The sequence below is a fragment of the Gekko japonicus genome, unplaced genomic scaffold, assembly GCF_001447785.1.
Source record: "Gekko japonicus isolate JY-2015 unplaced genomic scaffold, Gekko_japonicus_V1.1 scaffold542, whole genome shotgun sequence".
NCBI classification, from domain to species: domain Eukaryota; kingdom Metazoa; phylum Chordata; class Lepidosauria; order Squamata; family Gekkonidae; genus Gekko; species Gekko japonicus.
In genome coordinates this window covers 616,202-630,345 of record NW_015163104.1, presented here as the reverse complement: position 1 = coordinate 630,345, position 14,144 = coordinate 616,202, and the positions used below count along the sequence as shown (strand labels likewise).

Below are 14,144 nucleotides of genomic sequence, written 5' to 3'. Positions count from 1 at the left end.
AATGCTTTCATTTACTTAAAATTATTTGGCAGAGAATTCGACACTTTAATAGTGGTCTGGGCCTGGCTGGGGCAATGGCATGCGTGCCCACAGAGAGGGCTCTGAGTGCCACCTCTGGCACCCGTGCCATAGGTTCGCCACCACTGCTCTATACCTTGAGACTCATAGCCACTGATGGATCTCTGCTCCATGTGTTTATCCATCAGCAGCTACTAGCCATGGTGACGGAGGGGGACATTCACATTCCAAGGCAATAAACTGCTGAATCCCAGTGCCAGGAGGCAACATGAAGGGAAGGCCTCAGCCTCTGCACTCTGTTGTTGGCCTTCCGCAGGAACTGTTTGGCCACTGTGTGAGACAGGATGCTGGACTAGATGCACCACTGGTCTGGTCCAGCAGGGCTCTTTCTATGTTCTTACGTAACCTCAAAAAAGTAGTGGAACTGCTGTCGGAAAAGTTAGGTGGATAATTCGAGCACTGCATTTGGACTGACTAAAAGTTGCCACTTCCTAATCGATGCACCTAAACATGGCGTTAAATTACGAAATGCTCCATAAATGAATTGAAACTCACAGAACCAATCAATCTAGGTTCCTTTAATTGGGCTGCAGTCCCAGAGTTCATAAAGGTAAAGGTTCCCTTGCTTGAAAGCCAGTCGAATCCGACTCTAGGATTGCGGTGCTCATCTCCGTTTCCAAGCCGAAGAGCCAGCGCTGTCCGAAGACGTTTCCGTGGTCATGTGGCCGGCACGACTAAACACCAAGGCGCACGGAACGCTGTTACCTTCCCACCGAAGTGGTACCTATTTATCTACTAGGCCAGTCACACACCCCTTCATTGTATGTGTAGCCCTAGGCAGGATGTGTTGTATAATGTAAATGTAAACCACTCAGAGCTCTCAGGAGGTGAGCGGTATACAAATGGAATGTAATTATAATAATACTTGCAATGTCTTGCTTTCGAACTGCTAGGTCGGCAGGAGCTGGAACTAGAGATGGGAGCTCACCCCGTCATGCGGCACCCGGGTCTCGAACTGCTGGACTACCGACCTTCCACAGCCTGCAGTTCAGCATCTTAACCACTTGAGCCACCCAGAGTTCATACCCCGAACTATATTGCTGAGCCCCCCCAGGGAGGGCATGAAAAGTTCTCACCTGCTCTCTCCAGTTCCCCTGTCTCCGCTGCCGCAGAAAATCTTCTGCCAGGGCCACTGCCTGTGCACAAGACGTCGGACTCCCCTCCTTGACCCAGTTCTGGATTCCCGTGGGCAGGACAGTCAGGAACTGCTCCAGGATCAGCAGCTCCAGGATCTGCTCCTTGGTCCGTCTCTCGGGCCTCAGCCAAGAATAGCAAAGCTCCTGGAGACGGCTGCAAACCTCTCGGGGCCCATAGGCCTCTCTGTAGCCGAACTGCCGGAAGTGCTGGCGGGTGGCCTCCACATCCAGGTTTTCTTCCTTCACACTTTTATCATCTGTATCGGTTCTGGCTGACAAGTTTCTACCACTGAGCTGGGCCTTTCTGCCAAGGAGCTGGGTCACCCTCTGTTTGGGAGGCTGTGGCCTTAGACTGGAGATGCCCTCCTGTGGAGAATCATCCCTCGGCACAAGGCCCGGTGGCTTTGTGTCTCCCTGTCCAGACCATGGCGACTGAACTGTTTTCAGAAACTGTTGCCATTGGGCTTCCCATCGCTCATGGAGCCCGGTTTCCAATTCCTGTTTCATACGATCGGGTGCAACCCCTTCCATGAATCCCTTCATACTCCCAGCCTGAGTGACGTGAGGGCCTTTGTCTGCATCCTTTCCCGGTTCTGGGCCTGTTAGGTCCCATTCCTCCATCTTCACTCCTGGATCCAGTGCAGACACGAAGCGGAGGCCAAAATCGGATGCATCCATCTGCTGTACCACAATTTTTCTTCTCAGGCCAGAGTTGGCCTTTATTGGATGGATTCCCACCAACTCCCGCTGCAAAAGATTGGGCATCCAGAGTGCAAATTTTTATTCTGGAAAGGAGGGTGGTGACAAGTCAGCCTGAGGAAGAAAAATTCTGAATCAGGCAGGATAGTCTGAAATTGCCTTAGAGTGAGTCAGACCATCGGTCTATTGAGCTCAGTACTGACACTGGCTCTCCAGCACAGAAGGTGCTTCACTGGAAGCACTGGGGACTGAATTTTGACTATTTATTTACAAAAAATCATACTGCTTCTCCCAGGAACCTGCTTCATGACAGAATAACAAATGTTACTGGCTTTATCATCATGTATAGTGGGGGACTTAGGTCTTCTGTTTCTTGGGACACTGTTTTAGTCCTCAGCCTATCTGCAACAGTTAAAGCCCACATGAACAGTTTTAACCCCAGCCAAATATACAACTTCCCCTTCTGTCAGAGAATTGGACTACAAACATCCCTACGGCTTTGCCGTCCCCCAAAACAGTTGGAACATTAGAATGGCGAACATTCCACGCCCATCACCTCAGTTCAGCCAATAGGAGTCAAAGGCTTCACCGCAACAAAACCCATAAGAATACAACAAAGTGTGAGTCCAGCGGCACCTTTAAGACCAACAAAGTTTAATTTTGGCTATAAGCTTTCATTTGCGTGCACACTAGATAAGATACTTCTTCAGGTGTTTGAAGAAGCGTGTGTGCACAGGAAAGCTTCTATCAAAAATAAAATTTTGTTGGTCTCAAAGGTGCCACTGGACTCACCCTTTGTCCTATTGCTTCAGACCAACATGGCGACCCCACCTGAGCCTATCTTCATGAGAATACAGTGGTGAAAATAAGTCATAGCAGCTCTTTCCAGCCAAGCTATATCAGGGGTCTGTCTGGGGTCTCTTTTGCACTGCAGTCCCTGACTCTCGAAATAGGTTTGCCGACCTTCAGGTCGTAGCTGGAGATCCCCCCACTATTACAACTGATCGGCAGGCATCAGAGACTGTTCGCCTGGAGAAAATGGCCACTTTTGAAAGGCGCACTCTGCCCTGACCTAGATAGCCCAGGCAAGCCCCATCTGGTCAGACCTGAGCAGGGCTGGCCCTAGCAAGTACCTGGAAGGGCGACCTCCAAGGAATGCCAGGGCCGTGACGCAGAGGCAGGTAACAGCAAGCCACCTCTCTGACCGTTCCTTGTCTTCAAGTATGATGACTTCCAGGCACGCATGCACACACACATACACACACCCCTACACATGCACACGCGTAGCAGATACAAGAAATACAAAATAAGGAAAAAAGAAAAACTAAGGGGGACTGGAAGGCATCATGCATCACTCTAGCCTCTCCCCTCCCTAGACCCCGCCCTCCTCAGGCTCAACCCCCAAATCTCCAGGCGTTTCCAAACCACCTCCGGTCCCTTTTAAGTCACCGGAGCCCCTGCCAAAAAGATCCCTTCCAGTTTTTTGACATTTAAACCTCCTACTTTGTTTCCCCTCCTTAGACTGACTTTTCCTGGGTGGAGAGAGGGGAGGGGGGGCAGAGCGGGAATGGGATCGGGGAGGAGCACCCGGAAGTGACGTGAGGGCGTCGGGAGGGACGCCCTGGTTTGGGGGCAGAACTCTATGCTACGATTGGCGTCAAATCGTAGAGTTTTGCCCAAAAGCCAAAGCGCCCCACCCCCACCCCGACGTGCTCGCATCACTTCTGGTTCTGGGTGAGGTTGGCATGTCGCGTTTATTTCCGGCCCCTTTGCGGGTAAGAGGGGATGATTTGGTGGAGGAGGAGGAGGAGCGCCTGGGGTCTGGCAGGCACTGCATTGTTCCCCCTAAACTGAGTGAGTGTGAGCTAGCTCACCGTTTTTTAGCCTCCGGCTCACACATTTTTGTCTCGGCTCAGGAAGGAGGGCTCCAGAGCAAACTAATTAATGCAGTAGCCGAATCGCTCGCTCACAACTTTACTGCCAGTAGCTCACAAAGTAGAAATTTTGCTCGCAAGACTCCACAGCTTAGAGGGAGCGTTGTAAGACTGGCCGCCCTCGCCCCCTCTTCATCTTCAAGTCTTTCCAGGAATCGACTTGCTCAACTCGGCTTGATTCCACGATGGCTCACTCGGTCTTTTGGAATGCCCTCCCCCCTCCCTGCCACTTGGAGAGAAATTCCAGCGATCGGGGGTGCCGCCTGCCTGGTCCTTGCTACCTGGTCCAGCCGCCGGGAGAAACAAAGGCGGCAGAAAGAGGGGGCGCTTCACTCTGCGAGGCAGGAATCCCTGGGAGAGATTTTTCCATGGGAAAGCTCCCTTAAGAACGACAGTTCCCAGACCCAGGTGCGGGCAGCCGGGCTGGTCTGAAGCAGCGGAACGAAGCTTGAGTTCAGTGGCACCTTGAAGACCCACTACGGTGCCACTGAACTCAAGCTTTGTTCTATTTGTTCTACAGGGGATGTACTAAAAGGAAGGACAGGATTGCCCATTGGAAACAATGGGAGACGCTGGAAGACCCATTGGAAATAAAGGGAGCCAGGAATGCCAATTGACTTGCATGGGCTCCATTAGAAAACATTAGAGTACATTTCTAGGGTTCCTGGGAGAATGCAAGTGGCGGTGGGGGGGGGGAGCGAGAGAGACGGGGAGACTTTCGCACAAAGGATCGCCCAGCAAGGGCATTTTCAAAGCTTTACTAGACTACGTATTCTCCAAAACTACAATTCCCAGGCTGCCGGAGAGGGGATTGGTTGTGGGGGGAGGCTCGCCTGAGAAGTCGGTAGCCCACTTGTTTAGCATGTAGGAACTTCCCATGCATTGCCTTCCAGAAAAGGAATTAAGGACACGTGAAATTGCACCCCCTCAGACTATGATTTTGCTCTTTCTTATCCTGAAGCTGCCTTGTTTTAGGGTTGCCAGCTCCAGTCTAGGAAATCCCTGGAGTTTTGGAGGGGGTTGCCTGGGGAAGGTAGCATTCATAGAATCAGAGTTGGAAGGGACCTCCAGGGTCATCTAGTGCAAGCCCCTACACAAGGCGGGGTTTGTGTGTTTCCATACAATCCACCCTCTGGAGTGGCCATTTCTTCCAGGGGAACTGATCTCTGGAGAGAAGTGGTACTTCTCGGACAAGTACAGGCCGTGCCCCCAGGTTGGCAAGGCAAGCTAAAGGCCCACCCTCCAAAGCAGCCATTTTCTCCAGGGAAACTGATCTCTGTAGTCTGGAAGTCAGTTGGAACTGTAGATCTCCAGTCCTGTCCTCACCAGGAGGTTGGCAGTCTTATGGCCACAGTTGTAGTTCTGGGATGTGTTTGGGCCTCACCTGGAAGTTGGGAAGCCTCATTCTAGCTGTACCTGAAGAAGTGAGCAGTGGCTTCTAATGTCCTGGCCCCACTGCTGGACCTCCTGATGGGGCACCTGGTATTTTTGGCTACTATGTGACAGAGTGTTGGACTGGATGGGCCGTTGGCCTGATCCAGCATTGGCTTCTCGTTCTTATGTTCTTATGACTCACAAAAACCTCCCACCCTGTCACAAATTTTGTTGGTCTTTAAGGTGCTACTGGACTCTTGCTCTTTTCTACTGCTACAGACAAACGCAGGGACTCATCTTGATCTATCAGCAACTGGATCTTCGTAATCTTGTTTGTGCATTCCTAGCCACAATTAACAAGATTTACCCATGCACAAGTAAAGATGCATTAGAAGAGACCAAGGCAAAGCCTACCATGCAACATAAATAAACAAGTCAATTTTTTTTAGGAGCTGCGGTGGCTCAAGTGGTTAAGACGTTGAACTGCAGGCTGTAGCGGAAGGTCAGTAGTTCAGCAGTTTGAGACCCGAGTGTGCCGCATGACGGAGTGAGCTCCCATCTCTAGTTCCAGCTCCTGCCAACCTAGCAGTTTGAAAGCAAGAAACTGCAAGTAGATAAATAGGGGCCACTTCGGTGGGAAGGTAACAGCCTTCTGTGCGCCTTGGTGTTTAGTCATGCCGGCCACATGAACACGGAAACGTCTTCGGACAGCGCTGGCTCTTCGGCTTGGAAACGGAGATGAGCACCGCAACCCTAGAGTCAGACTCGACTGGCTTTCGAGCAAGGGAAACCTTTTTACAGTTTACTAGATGGCTTTTGGCATGCCGTTCTCTTTGGCAGCCTCAGTCAACCCCCGCATCTGCACTATTTATTTATTTTTATTTATTCGTTAGATTTCTATACCGCCCTCCCGCCGAAGCGGCTCAGGGCGGCTTACAACAATTATAAAACCAGCATAAATACATACATAAAATACAACTCAATAAAATAGCTCAGCTCGTTTCCAATTAAATAAATACAGTTAAAACCATTTAAACTTGGTGGTGTCGTATAATAAAGTGCAGCACAGCCGATATAGGGTCTTTTCTACTGAAACGCCCGGCCAAAAAGCTCTGTTTTCACAGCCCTGTGGAGTTGCTGGAGGTCCCGCAGGGCTCTGATCTCTACGGGGTTGATAATGACCTACCTTAATGTCTAGGGCAGTGATGCTCGGTATTCTTGGTGCTTGATGCTTGGGGGGGCCACAGGGGGAGGGCTTCTGGAGTTCTGGCCCCACTGGTGGACATCCTGATGGCCCCTGGGTCTTGGCTTCTGTGTGGCACAGATGCGTGTTGGACTGGATGGGCCACTGGCCTGATCCGGCTACAAGCATGGACGGCTTCAAAAGGGAATTAGATAAGCATATGGAGCAGAGGTCCATCAGTGGCTATTAGCCACAAGGTATAGAGAGGGGCTCTGGGGCAAGTGATGCTCTGTCTTCTTGGTGCTTGGGGGGGGGTCAACAGTGGGAGGGCTTCTAATGTCCTGGCCCCCCTGCTGGACCTCCTGATGGCAGCTGGTACTTCTGGCCAATGCGTGATACAGAGTGTTGGACGGGATGGACCTTTGGCCTGATCCAACATTGGTATCTCTTATGTTCTTATGACATGGCTTCTCTTAGCTTACGCTCTTGTGTACCTTCCAAGGTTGCTTGTTAGGAGTACAGTAAGATAATATAAGTTTGTTCCTTTGTACACTTGAAAGCATGATACCAATTCTAAGCCTTATAATTAGGTAATGAAAAAAGCACAGAAGCAGCTGGTGAAATGATTTTTAATAGCCGCGTACCCTTTTCAAAAAAGGCATACACTCCCCCATTGCCCCCCGCCCCCCATTCGGTCTTCCACAATGACGCACACACACAAAATCACACACCACTTTTCCCACCTAAAACGTTTCATAACTGTAGTGTCAGTCTTCTCCAGAAATGCTCTAGACACGACAGCTCCGTATGTTTACTTACCTTGAGGGATTTTATAAGTACAAAGTCACTGTTTCCTCCCCACCCCCCACCCCAGACCCTGAGATCAATTTGACACTTTCTCTTTTGAATGCGTTCTCTCATGCACAAGGAGGTTTGGTTTCTGGGTGAAGCTCTTCCCACATTCCAAACACTTGTACGGCTTCTCCCCCGTGTGGATCCGCTCATGTTTCAGAAGGTTGGAACGATGGCTGAAGCTCTTGTCGCAACCCGAGCAATGGTACGGTTTTTCATGCGTGTGGGTCCGCTGGTGAACGATGAATGCCGATCTATCCCGGAAGCTTTTCGGGCAGTCGGAGCATTCAAAGGGTTTCTCTCCAGTGTGAATCTTCTCATGCTGGAGCAGGCCGGCATTTTGAGAAAAGCTTTTCCCACACTCCAAACATTTGTATGGTTTCTCTCCCGTGTGAGCTCGCTTGTGCTTCATCAAGGAAGACCCGTCTCCAAACCTCTTCTCGCATTCAGTACACTTGTACGGCTTCTCCCCTGTGTGGATTCTTTCGTGCGCAAGGAGGTTGGTGCGATGCCGGAAGCTCTTCCCGCAACCCGAGCATGGGTACGGCTTCTCCTCTGTGTGGATCCTCCGGTGGACGAGGAAAGCTGACTTGTTCCGGAAGCTTTTCGAGCAGTCGGGGCATTCGTGTGGTTTCTCGCCTGTGTGGATCCTCTGATGCCGGATCAGGTCGAACCTCTGACGAAAGCTTTTCCCACAGTCGAGGCAGCTGTAGGGCTTTTCCCCTGTGTGAATTCGCTGATGAGCCACGAGTCCAGTCCTCCTGCTAAAACTCTGCCCGCAGTCGGGACAGGCGAATGGTTTCTCTTGAGTGTGGGTCCGCTCGTGTGCCGTTAGATGTGATCGCTGATTGAAGCTTTTCCCACAGTCCAGGCAGTTGAAAGGTTTCTCCCCCGTGTGGATCCTCTGATGAGCGACGAGAACATTTCTTCGGCAGAAGCTTTTCCCACACTCCAAGCATGTGTAGGGTTTCTCTCCCGAATGCATGCGCTGATGTTCGGTCAATTCTGCCTTGCATCGGAAAGACTTCCCACACTCTGTGCAGGTCTCACCCTTGAGGATTCGTTGCTGGACTGCAGGAATTTCGTGGAGCTGTTCAAAACTTTGCTGGAAATAAATGGACTTGCCTTTGTCAGAGAGAGTCTCTTGTTGGTCCTCAGAAGCTTCTCCCAGGTCAGAATAATGGGGAAAGTTCTGTCCCGCTTGGCCTGGCAGCATCCAGTGAAGCTCAAGCTCTCCAGAAGTTTCTGGCTGATTACTCTCCTTCCAAAATGCCCTCTCATCACCTGTGGGAATAAGGAGAGAACGAGTGGCTTTACCATAGAAAGACAGTGTGGTATTGGAGACCCAGGTTCAAATCCCCACCCTGCCATGGAAGCTCACTGAAACACAAAAAGCAAAAGAGAAACACAGATATAAGAGTAGGTATATGAAAAAAAATCCCATGAACATAACTAAACCATGAACATATAACTAGAAATGTATTATATAAATATATTATTAATTCAAATCACTTAAAGAAAACTCTCAAGTACACCCACCAAAGTCAACTGAGTTGGGTCCCGGAGCTATGCTGAAAGTGATGTTTTGCCAATCTTTGTAAAGTTGTATTTTTTGTTGGAATGTATTCTCTCTCTGAGGAAGCGAATGTGAAACGAGTATGGAAGCCGGCAAGTTTGTAAGGCTAATCTGACACTCAAAGCAGGTGAAACTTAAAAGCTATAGACTGAAGGCTAAAGCTGCAAGCTGAAGGCTATACAAGCGGAGGTCTGAACAAACACTCTATGGAGCACTGAAAACTGAACTGTGAAGCTGAGTATTCACCATTTAATGAGCCCTGATCGGACTACGTCTTTAAAAAAACAGTGCAAGTTTGTTACTCTATGTACTGGGACCATTTTGTTTCATTATATAATGACTAAATGGTCATAATATATATTGTTCAGTGACTTGATGAGAGTTTCTAGAATATTAGATATATAGTTCTTCAGTTAGCACTTAGGTGACTTTGGTGGGTGCACTTGAGAGTTTTCTTTAAGTGATTTGAATTAATATATTTATGTAATAAATTTCTAGTTATAGATTCATGGTCTAGTTATTTTCACGGATTTTTTTTTCATATACCTACTATGGAAGCTCACTGGATAGCCTTGGGCCAGTCACATCTTCTCAGGCTAAACTGTCTCAGAGGGGTGTTGTGTGGATGAAATGGAGGAGTCAATCATTTATGAGACCCTGAGCTCTTTGAAGGATTTAATAAATCAATTTATTTTATGATCAGGGTGGTTAAAGTTGAAAACCCAGTTTCTGATATGAATTGGCTCCATTCAGGAGAAAACCTTGCCTCATCCATACAAGCAGCACTCAATAGAAACATGGGGGGCTTTCACACATGCCGTATAATGCACTTTCAATCCCCTTTCAATGCACTTTAGTGATCCTTTCCGAGCGGATTTTGCCATTTCACACAGTAAAATCCATTTGCGAAAGGCACTGAAAATGGATAGAAAGCGCATTATTTGGCACGTGCGAAAGCATTTGTGGCCTTTAAAACGGACGTTTAATTTTTGCATCAGTGGCATTTATGCAGTTCGGCTTCAGGAATTCAGAGCACCTAGCCCAAAAAAAAAAAGCCTTACCCAGCATGGTGGTGACCCCATCGTCCTCCTGCTTGATCTCTCGGAAGGGCGGCCACTCGCAGGACTCCGAGGGAGCCCCCTCTGCCTCTGGGAAATCGGCCCCTTCCTCCTTCAGCTGCCATGACACCTGGAACAGCAGTGGGGAAAGCATTCCGCGTGAAAGAAACAGGACTTGGGGAAGAAATAACGGCCAGGATTCAGGCTGTGACAGCAGCACACCCTAAATTCTTAACCCGGAGCCTTAGAAATGGGTTGGAAGCTTCAGGAGTTACCGAATGTGATGGACCACAACAGTTGGTTCTTTGGTATTTTCCAAGAACAATTCAAGACGCGGGTGATAACCAAATCCCCAGGGTTCCCCAACATGGCACCCGCCAGTCCCCCAACGTGGCACCCTGAGGCCTGTCAAGCTTTTCAGAAAGTAGGTGGGGCTACTGGGAGGCAGGGCTCGTCATTGGCAGCTGGCATTCAAAGAAATGGTTTTTCCATGGCGACAATAGCTATTGGATGATCAGGAGGACTGGTAAGCACTCGAGCTATCTTTGGGCATTCCCTGTTCAAGCTTTAGTTTTTTAAAACTCCCCCTTCTCTTTCACCTTCGAGCTTAGTTCTTCATTCTTTTTATTCCCCTTCTGCAATTCTTTTGCAAAGGGAGGAGGGAGGTATTGCATTTGGCTCTACCTCCTGCGGCAGCAATTTTGGGGTGCTGCTTATACCCCCCTCTTAAAATTCCAAGGGTGCCCACAAACTCAAAAAAGCTTGGGGCCCTGACCTGGGTAGCCCCAGGCAAGCCCGAACTCGTCAGATCTCGGACGCTAAGCAGGGCCGACCCTGGCCAGGACTTGGATGGGAGGCCTTCAAGGAATGCCAGGGTGGTGATGCAGGGGCAGGCAACGGCAAGCCACCTTCCCGAACATCCCTTGCATCCAAGCCCCACTAGGGGTTGCCAGAAGTTAGCCATGACTTTTAGGCACATGCACGTGCGTGCACCCGCCCCCCAAAAGGTTGGGGATTCCTGCCTGAAACAGCTTAGGCTTGATACAGTCTGTCTCCATTGTGATCAGTATTCCCACTAAGCTGAGTTAGTGTGAGCTAGCTCACAGTTTTTTAGCCTCCGGATCATGCATTTTTGTCTTGGCTCAGGAAGGAAGGCTCCGGAGCAAACTAATTTATGCAGCAGCTAAATTGCTCACTCACAACTTTAATGCACGTAGCTCACACAGTAGATTTTTTGCTCACAGGACTCCACAGCTTAGAGGGAACATTGATTGTGATAGCCTTTTAGTCAAAGTATCTGTAAAAACATCAGAAGAGCTTTCCTGGTCAGGCCCAGTCTAGCATCTCATTTCCCAATGTCGGCCACTAGATGGTTCCAGGAAACCACCCAGCAGGGCAGAAAGCAAAAGCCCTCCCCTGCCAAACATCAAATAAGTATTTAGAGATAGTCTGCCTCTGAACATGGAGGTTCCATTCTTAATTTTCAAGGCTGCTTGTAGAAACATGCACCCTGGGTTTATTTTAAGGCTTTGTAAGGACATCAGGAGAGCCCGACTGGATCAGACTGAAGCTCCATCTAGTCCGGAATCCTGTTGCTCACAGCAGCCTCCAGAGAGCCCATAAGTAGGACTTAAAAGCAACATCCCTCCCCTGATGCCACCTCCCTTCCAGCATCTGGTATTCTGAGGTAAGCTGCCTTTGAACATGGAAGATCCACTGAGCTACCATGGCCAATAGCTATCAATAGATGCTTCTTCCATGACCTTCACTGCTGCCCTGACAAACTTGTAGAATTGTTAAGGCCGTTTGTCAAGTTCCAAGTTGTGACTGAAACCCTCTCACATAAGAACAGAAGAAGAGCCCCACTGGATCAGACCAGGGGTTCCACCTAGTCCAGCATCCTGTCTCACAGAGTGGCCAACCAGTTCCTCTGGATGGCCAGCAACAGGGCATAGAGGCCAAGGCCTTCCCCTGAGGTTGCCTCCTTGGCTCTGGGATTCAGAGGCTCAGTGCCTCTGAATGTGGAGGTTCCCCTCAGTTACCATGGCTAGAAGTCACTGATAGACTTCTCCTCCATGAATCTGTCTAATCCCCTTTCAAAGCCTGTAGGCCTCACTACAACCTTTAATTGCTCACCGCTTGTTCCTGCCTCTCGTGGTTTCGTTGCCTCAGCAGGAGATCTTCGGCCAGGGTCACCGCCTGAAAACAAGTCTCGGGCCGACCTTCCCGGACCCAGCTCTGCATCTCCGGGGGCAGGACGCTCAGGAACTGCTCCAGAACCACCAGTTCCAGGATCTGCTCTTTTGTCTTCCCTTCAGGCCGCAGCCACTGACAGCAGAGCTCCCGCAGCATTCCGCAAACCTCCCGGGGCCCCTCGGCCTCCTGGTAGCAGAACTGGCGGAAGCAGCGTCGCTCCACATCCCAGCTGGCGTCGCCCTCTGCCAGCGTCTCTTCCTTCACTTTCTGGCTGTCTACTTGCTCTTTGACCAAGAGGTTGTCGACAAGATGTTGGGTTTCCCCACCAATACTGGACGACAGCCGTGTCTCCTTCTCACCAGAAAGTGGCACCCCAGTATCAGAAACTTCCTCGCCTGGAGAATCATCCCTTGGCGCGAGGCACGGCAGCTGAGCAGCCCCCTGTCCGGACTGAGGGGTCTGAACCGTTTTCAGGAATTGCTGCCACTGGGCTTCCCAGTGCTCATGCGGCCCTGCCTCTGGTTCCTGCTTGACGTACTCGGGGGTGGCCCTGTCCCAGGATTCCTCCATACTCCCAGGGTGAACAACACGGGGGCCTTTTCCTGCATCCTTCCCACACTCTAAGTCCTGCGTCTCCCTCTTCATTCTTGGCTCCATTTGGGCACCCCAGAGAACCACGTTCCTGGGACCTGTGGCCATCTTCACTGATGTCAAGGGTCGGACCGAACTGGCTCTTCGCAAGTTCCAGTTTCAGCCGGTAGTTCTTAGTGTAACCGTTCTTTGCCTTAAAGGGGCCAGGTTATTGGCCACAGGATTGTGGACGCCCCATTCGAAACCTGAACACAAACAAATAACGATGATTGAAAAGGGAGGGAGACAGCAAGGTCAGGCAGAGAGGTTTAACGAACGGTATGGACAGAAGTTATAATGGCAGTCCCAAACTTAGGGCAAAATAGAAGGAAGTCTTCTAGTCACCTCTCCCCAGAGTCACTGACTAGGAAAAAGACCAGCTTAGTGTGCTCCGGTGCCTTCAGCAACAACTTGATCTGGCATAAAGAAGAAGAAGAGATTGGATTTATATCCTACCCTTCACTCAGAGCGGCTTACAAACTCTGTTCCCTTCCCCTCCCCACAACAGACACCCTGTGATGAGGGGGGGCTGAGAGCTCTTTCCAGAACTGCCCTTTCAAGGACAGCTCTTGTCAGAACTATGGCTTGCCCAAGGTCATCCAGCAGATGCAAGTGGAGGAGTGGGGAATCAAATGCGGTTCTCCCAGGTTAGAGTCTGTGCACTTAACCACTACACCAAGATTAACATGGAGACAAGGCATTATCATCCCCTGATGCCCTCAAAACAAATTGCTGTCAGAAGTACAGGATCAGGGACTAGTAAAAAAAAGGGGGGGCCCTAATCCTCTCACAAGACCACAAATCTCATTTCTCTCTCAAATCTGTCTCTCTCATGCTCCACCCCACGAGGAGCACACAGGAGCTTCCAGCCTCTGCGCCTTAAAGAAATTCATTTCAGGAGGGTAGCCATGTTGGTCTGCAAGGAGCTAGATTCAAGTCCAATAACGTCTTAAGAACATAAGAGACCCTGACCGGGATAGCCCAGGCAAGCCGGATCTTATCAGATATTGGGAGCTAAGCAGGACTGACCTTGGCAAGTACTTGGAAGGGCAACCTCCAAGGAATACCAGGGATGGGATGCAGAGGTAGGTTATCAAGCCACCTCTCTGAAACATCCTGGTCCCAACAGGGATCACCAGAAGTCATCATGACTTCCAGGCTCACACAACACACACAAATATACTCACCAGGCATCATTTTGTAGAAAAAGAGGTGCAGGAGCTCATTAGCATAACTCATTTGCATATGCCACACCCCCTGACATCACCGGAAGTGTGTCAGAAGGCAACACCCACCGCTCAGTCTCCACTGGACTGTTTTGGATTGCTAGCTACTGGGGGGGGGGACGTGGAGATCTGTCCTCGCAGAGCAGGGAGAGCTTGTACCTGAGTAAAACTTTGTTGGTCTTAAAGGTGCCCCTGGAGTCAA

The 14,144-nt window shown here is 50.0% G+C and overlaps 1 protein-coding gene across 1 annotated transcript in view; it reads right to left on the bottom strand.

The window, feature by feature from the left end:
• LOC107106595 overlaps positions 1-14,144 on the bottom strand; it is a 450,486-nt gene that overhangs the window by 349,894 nt on the left and 86,448 nt on the right. The window contains 1 exon segment of the mRNA XM_015406776.1: positions 7,298-8,310. Coding sequence (XP_015262262.1) covers positions 7,298-8,310 — 1,013 coding nt within the window.